Source organism: Calypte anna, chromosome 22, assembly GCF_003957555.1.
Source record: "Calypte anna isolate BGI_N300 chromosome 22, bCalAnn1_v1.p, whole genome shotgun sequence".
Lineage (NCBI taxonomy): Eukaryota > Metazoa > Chordata > Aves > Apodiformes > Trochilidae > Calypte > Calypte anna.
The window spans coordinates 2,963,518-2,970,368 of NC_044267.1; the positions used below are offsets into that span (position 1 = coordinate 2,963,518).

The following is a 6,851-nucleotide window of genomic DNA, read 5'->3' on the forward strand; positions in this document are numbered from 1 at the left end:
CCAGCAGGCACGCAGGTTCTAAGAAGGATTTTTGCCTGGTAACAAGATCACCTGCTAAAAAAATTCACAGCCAGGCAGACCCTTTGCAGGCACCTTTCTGAACGAGGAGTTAAAATCTCCCCCCTCTGCATTCCTGCCGTGCAATGGGAGCTGTAGTAAGGCTTTTTCCAGCACCAGCAATTTGGGGGTTTTTGGGTTTTTATTATTATTCTGCTTCCTAACCAGTCGCCTGTGTTGCTGTAATCCATCCAAGTGCAGTTCAAAGCCTGGGGGGTTGCCAACCACAGCAATGCAACCCCTCCAAACTGCACCGTGCCCTGCAAACCTCATTTTTAGCAAGGTTGCAAAAAAAAGGAGAATTTCTTCCCAAGCGTTAGATGAAACTATGAGAAGCGGGAGGAAAGGGAGGAAGAAAGAGAGGGAAAGAAGAATCAAGAGCAAGGATTTTGGATGCCGGAGGGGGGGTGGTGGCCCTTTCAAACTCCTGTTTACAGCACTGCAAAGGCTGCACCCCGATCGCCCCCTCCCCGTCCTCCGCCCAGGAGGATGCGAAGCCTCTGCAGGGAGCTCTGTCCTTGCCGCAAAGCAGCCCCGGGAGCCCACCCAGCCCCTGACCTTCAAATGTCACACCCCACCCGGGAAAGGGGACACGGGGAGAGGTGGGTGGGATGGATTTGGGGGACACCCTCCTCTCTCCCGCTCGCCCCGGGGCTGCCCAGGGCTGGGGCCCCGCCCGCCGGAGCTGCCCGTGGTGCTGCTGCCCCGGTCCCGGTCCCGGTCCCGGCCCTACCCTGGAGCTTCGCAGGGCGCTGCTCCGCCGGGCCCGGCAATGGCCCTGGTACCGGTACCGGCACCGGCACCGTGCTCCGCTCCACCATGGCCGCTGCAGAAAGGGGAGGGCAGGGGAGGAAAGAGAAAGAGAAGAAAGAGATAAAAGAGGGAAAGGAGACAAAGCAGAGAAAATAGGAGGAGGAAATAAGAGGAAGAAAAGGGAGAAAAGAGGAAAAAGAGAGAAAAGAGAAAAGGGAGGAAAGGGAGGAAAGGGGGGAAAGGGAGATAAAAGAGTGATGGCCTAGGGAAGGGGGGAAAAGGGAGCAGGGGAAAAAGGAAAGGGGAAAGGGGGAGCCGGGGAGGGGTAGGGGGAAAGAGGACGGGGGGAGCGGGGCAAGGAGGAAAGGGGATGGGGAATAGGGAGGGAGGAGTAGAAAGAAGGGAAGAGGGGGAAGGGAGAGGGGAAGGCAGGGGGAAAGGGGAGTGGGGAAAGGGGAGTAGGGGGGACATCAGGGGCTGGGGGGCTCGGAGAGGAGCAGGGAAGGGGAAGCCGGGACAAGGGGTAGGAGCGGCGGAGGCGGGGCCGGGGCAGGGCCGGGGGGTGGCCGCCCCCCGCACACGTGTGCGGGGCCGCCCCGCAGCCGCCCGGCGGGGCTATATAAAGGGGAGGCGGCGGCCGGAGCATCGCCGCGTTGCCGCCCGCCACTCCCGAGTCCCCCAGCCATGAGCTACACCATGGAGCCCCTCGGCAACCCCTCGTACCGCCGGGTGACCGAGACCCGGGCCACCTACAGCCGCGCCAGCGCGTCCCCTTCCAGCGGCTTTCGCTCCCAGTCGTGGTCCCGGGGCTCGGGCAGCACCGTGTCCTCCTCCTACAAGCGCTCCAACCTGGTGGGGCCGAGGGGTCCCTACGGTTCCACGGTGCTGAGCTCGGCCGAGAGCCTGGACGTCAGTCAGTCCTCGCTGCTGAACGGGGCGGCGGAGCTGAAGCTGAGCCGCTCCAACGAGAAGGAGCAGCTCCAGGGGCTGAACGACCGCTTCGCCGGCTACATCGAGAAGGTTCATTACCTGGAGCAGCAGAACAAGGAGATCGAGGCGGAGCTGGCGGCTCTGCGGCAGAAACACGCCGGGCGGGCGCAGCTGAGCGATGCCTACGAGCAGGAGCTGCGGGAACTGCGCGGGGCCCTGGAGCAGGTGAGCCACGAGAAGGCGCAGATCCAGCTGGATTCGGAGCACATCGAGGAGGACATCCAGCGCCTGCGGGAGCGCTTCGAGGATGAGGCGCGGCTGCGCGACGAGACGGAGGCCACCATCCGCGCCCTGCGCAAGGAGATGGAGGAGGCCTCGCTGATGCGGGCGGAGCTGGACAAGAAGGTGCAGTCGCTGCAGGACGAGGTGGCTTTCCTGCGGGGCAACCACGAGGAGGAGGTGGCCGAGCTGCTGGCGCAGCTCCAGGCGTCCCACGCCACGGTGGAGAGGAAGGACTACCTGAAGACCGACCTCACCACGGCGCTGAAGGAGATCCGAGCCCAGCTGGAGTGCCAGTCCGACCACAACATGCACCAGGCCGAGGAGTGGTTCAAATGCCGCTACGCCAAGCTGACAGAGGCGGCGGAGCAGAACAAGGAGGCGATCCGATCCGCCAAGGAGGAGATCGCTGAGTACCGCCGGCAGCTGCAGTCCAAGAGCATCGAGCTGGAGTCGGTGCGCGGCACCAAGGAATCGCTGGAGCGGCAGCTCAGCGACATCGAGGAGCGTCACAACAACGACCTCAGCACTTATCAGGTAGAGGGGAGGGGGGACCTGGGCTGCGACGAACCCGGGGAGGGACCCGGGGATCGGTTCTGCAGCGCGGGATGCGGGGATGCGCTCAGGGATGGGTGCAGGATGCTCTCCCCCATCCAAGGGCTAAGAGAGGGAGGTGGTGGTGGTGGGAGCCCGGTGGGTTCCGTTCTGATCGCGGCACTGCCTCCAGAGGTGGTGGGAAGAGTTTCTGAAAGTCCTTTTCGAACTTTTCCACCCTGTCCCCTGCCTGAAGCCCGGGGTGTCACTGAGATTTTCTGCCTCTCCGTTGCAGGACACTATTCATCAGCTGGAGAACGAGCTTAGAGGAACAAAGTGGGAAATGGCACGTCACTTGAGGGAATACCAGGACCTCCTCAATGTCAAGATGGCCCTGGATATTGAAATTGCTGCATACAGGTACAGTAAGGGTCGTTGCAGATGTGGCTGGGACACTCCTAGCACTGCGGCTGCTGCTGGCTGGAGCAGCTTTGCCACAGATCAGATATCTGCATGCACTGAGCACAATTAAAATCAGAGCTTGAGTGAATTCTTGCAACCGTTTCAAAATCCATGCAGATTCGGGGAGATTTTAGAGCCAGAACCCAAAGATGATGAGGGACAGGGTCAGTGGCAAAGCTCCCAGCCCAGGCCAGCATGACTCAGGGCGGTGGCACCCACTGCTGCATTCTGCCCTTGTTAACAAAGCAAAAGAGGCAGTAAAGATGTTTATTTTTAAATCCTGTTCACTTTGCATATGCCAAGCAAGCAGGGCTTGTCACTTGCATCCCCTTTTATCACTTGAGAGAGACAGTGCCCTTTCTTGATCATGGTTGCAGGGAGTGCTTATCTGCCTGTCACAAGACACTTTTGCTTTTCTTGCTCAACTTTGCTTTAAAGGCATCCACTCTAATCTGGAGCAGGAACCTTGCTTGCTATTGCCATTACCTGGCAGGTGTTTTTTTTTTTTTTTGTCTCCTTTGCATCACTTCAGAACTCTCATTGGAGAAGTGCTGATTTTTCTAGGTCACAGCTTAGATGGAAAACATGCGTTTGAAAGGAAAAACAACAACAAAAGATCTCCAGATCTGCTTAAATTCCTAGGATTGTTCAGACAGACATACAGGCACCCTAATGTATGTGGTTGGTTGCTGCCAAAGTTGGACAAGCAGAAGTCCCTGAAGTTTTTAGAGCCACAGAAGAAAGGTTGATGCCCAAACTGAGCTGGGACATGCTCTCTAATTGCCCTTGAATATCTCAGCCTCAACGTTTGACTTGTGTCTGTTGGCTGTGCCAAATTTGCAGTTTACCCGAGTCATAACACACCCTATAAAGCTTAGTAAGTTCATTTTTGCTGTAGTCTGCTGACTAATGCCATGCTAATTTCATGGCTGGAGGTGTTACACTTGCCACATGCAAACCAAGCTAAAACTGTTTGCTGAATATCAGTTTTGCAAAAGAGCTGATTCAAGGAAAGCCAAACTGGAGCTGAGTGATAGATTATGCTGTTCAGCTTTAGCATATTCCACATATGAACTGGTTTCATCCTGCTGACAGAGGGAAATATTCTAATAGCTGTCCCATATGCTAGGTTTCTCTGCTCATTTTTATTTTCCTCCTCCTGATTCCCTTAGGAAGCTACTGGAGGGTGAAGAGACAAGATTCAGTGCCTTCTCTGGAAGCATTACTGGACCCATATTCACACACAGGCAACCATCTGTCACAATAGCATCCACTAAAATTCAGAAAACAAAAATTGAACCACCAAAGCTGAAGGTCCAGCACAAGTTTGTAGAAGAAATCATCGAAGAGACAAAGGTAGAGGATGAGAAATCTGAAATGGAAGATGCCTTAGCAGCTATCGCAGAAGAAATGGCAGCCAAAGCCCAGCAAGAGGAGGAGGAGGAGGAAGAAAAAGCAGAAGAAGCAGCTGTAGAGGAAGAAATTGTTTCGGAGAAGGCTGCTGCAGAGCAAGCAGCTGCACCTGAGGAAGAAGAGAAGGAGGAGGAAGCAGAGGAGGAAGAAGAAGCTGCAAAGTCCGATGCGGCGGAAGAAGGAGGCTCTGAAAAAGAAGAAATAGAGGAAAAGGAAGGAGAGGAGGCTGAGGAAGAAGGGGAAGAAGCTGAGGCCAAGGGCAAAGCTGAAGAGGTAGCAGCAAAGGCAGAGAAGGTCAAAACACCTCCCTCAAAGTCACCCCCTAAGTCTCCCCCTAAATCCCCGTCTCCCCCTAAGTCTCCATCTCCCCCTAAATCCCCTGCAACGGAGCCAGCTAAGGCTGCCCAGAAAGAAGCAGCAAAGGAACAGAAGGTGGAGAAAGGTGCTGAGAAACCAGCCAAGGAGGAAGAGAAAGCCCCATCACCTGAGAAGCCAGCAACACCAAAGGTAACCTCTCCAGACAAGGCAGCAACCCCGGAGAAAGCGGCGAGCCCGGAGAAGCTGGCGACGCCGGAGAAGCCCCGCTCTCCAGAAAAATCCCCCATCCTGGAAAAAGCCCGTTCCCCAGAAAAGCCAGTGACTCCTGAGAAGCCCCGTTCTCCCGAGAAGCCACCCTCCCCTGCCAAAGATGAAAAGGCTGCAGTGGAGGAGACCATCACTGTCACAAAGGTAACAAAACTCAGCGCAGAGGTAGAGAAGGAGTCGAGGAAAGAAGACATTGCGGTGAATGGTGAGGTGGAGGGGAAAAAGGAAGCGGAATCCAAAGAGAAGGAGGTGGAGGAGGAAGACAAGGGAGTTGTCACCAACGGCCTAGATGTGAGCCCGACTGATGATAAGGGTGAGAAAATTGTAGTAACCAAAAAAGCAGAGAAAATCAGTGGTGAAGGTGGGGACAGTACAACCACATTTATCACCAAGTCGGTGACGGTCACCCAGAAGGTAGAGGAACACGAAGAGAGCTTTGAGGAGAAACTAGTGTCCACCAAGAAAGTAGAGAAGGTTACTTCACATGCTGTAGTAAAAGAGATTAAGGAGAGCGAATAAAATAAATCATAGCTAAATTAACAAATTTCAAGAGCTTGGGTTGGTGCAAAAGGTTAAGCCATATGACAGCTGCAAAATGCATGTGAGTGACGGCTTCAAGGCAGAACGGGTTCTCTCATGGAGGCTCCAGACACACAGTATTTTACTTTTTTGTGCAATATAGGGGATGGGGGGGGAATGCATGCAGGCTCAAGATGTACTCCCTCCACAGAGCTTGGGAATCTACAAAAAATAAAAAAAAAAAACATAGAAAATAAAACTACTACTACTAATAGTGCATGAGATGAAACGTTGCAAAGGAAGCTTTTGAATTTCCTGAGCTGTTGGAGGGATTTATCTGAGGAACGACTTAAGATGTATTATGCAAAGAACCAACTGAGCCAAAACCAAACAGAAAACAGTAATAGAATATTCATGAGAACCAGAACTCTCCTAGCCTTAAAAAAAATAAAATAAAATAATAAAAAAAAAGCTACTTATAAATAATTATGTTTACCTCACTGGTGCAATTAGGGTGGACTTTTGCTCATGGGAGAACCTAGTTGACATGCACAGTATGCAACCTTTTGTTGTTTGATGTAAAAGTCACAGCAGTTCTTGCTCAATAAAGGTCAATACTGAATACATGACTTGTCTGGTCACTTCTTTTCCAACTCAAATCTTCCCCTGAAGGATCCTCTGTCCCAAGCAGGAATAGTGTTGCATGTGTTAAAATGTGGCTTGAGTTTGTCCTTCATTTCTTCAGTTAGAAAGCAAGTTTGACTTGAATAGGATGAATAAATCTCTAACTTCATACAAATACTTAAAATTTAAAATACTTAAAATTTGGTTTAAGCAAATACTTAGGAGCTGTATCCCATGCTTTCTAGGGTGAAGAGTAACCTATTGAATTTTGGTGCCTGGCCTTTTGGTGCTTTGAGGGGTTGCAGTTGTGTTTGTTGGAAAGGGGAAGGTCCCTCAGCCTTGGGCTGTGAACATCACTTACCTGCACAATCCTCCTGCTCCCAAATGGTGAACTCTGCTACAAGGACAATTTTCCTCCCTGCACATTATTCTTTTAATGTGCTGCTTAAAGATGTGGCTGTTTCCAGATCATTCCTTGGGTTGCCTGTGAGCCACAGCCCTCGGGGTGTCTTCTATGACACTTGGTTGTCACTGAAGTGTGCAAAGATCCATGAAGAAATCTCACTATGTGATCATCAGAATGCAGTAGCTTCTGATTCTCTTTTCCCCTTCTGCTTTAATTATTTAGGAAAATCCTTATCAATTCTGTCTTGAGTGATCCACAGGTGCAATCTGCCTCTAAACACCAAGTTCCA

At 52.4% G+C, this 6,851-nt stretch overlaps 1 protein-coding gene across 1 annotated transcript; it reads left to right on the forward strand.

Annotated features, from left to right (window-relative positions):
• Window positions 1-1,494: 1,494 nt before the first annotated feature.
• On the forward strand, window positions 1,495-6,158 carry NEFM (neurofilament medium). The gene is made up of 3 exons (XM_008499446.2): window positions 1,495-2,556; window positions 2,849-2,973; window positions 4,188-6,158. Exons 1-3 carry the CDS (start codon window positions 1,495-1,497, stop codon window positions 5,530-5,532), a joined length of 2,532 nt encoding a protein of 843 aa, XP_008497668.2. The 3' UTR covers window positions 5,533-6,158.
• The last annotated feature ends 693 nt before the right edge of the window (window positions 6,159-6,851 follow it).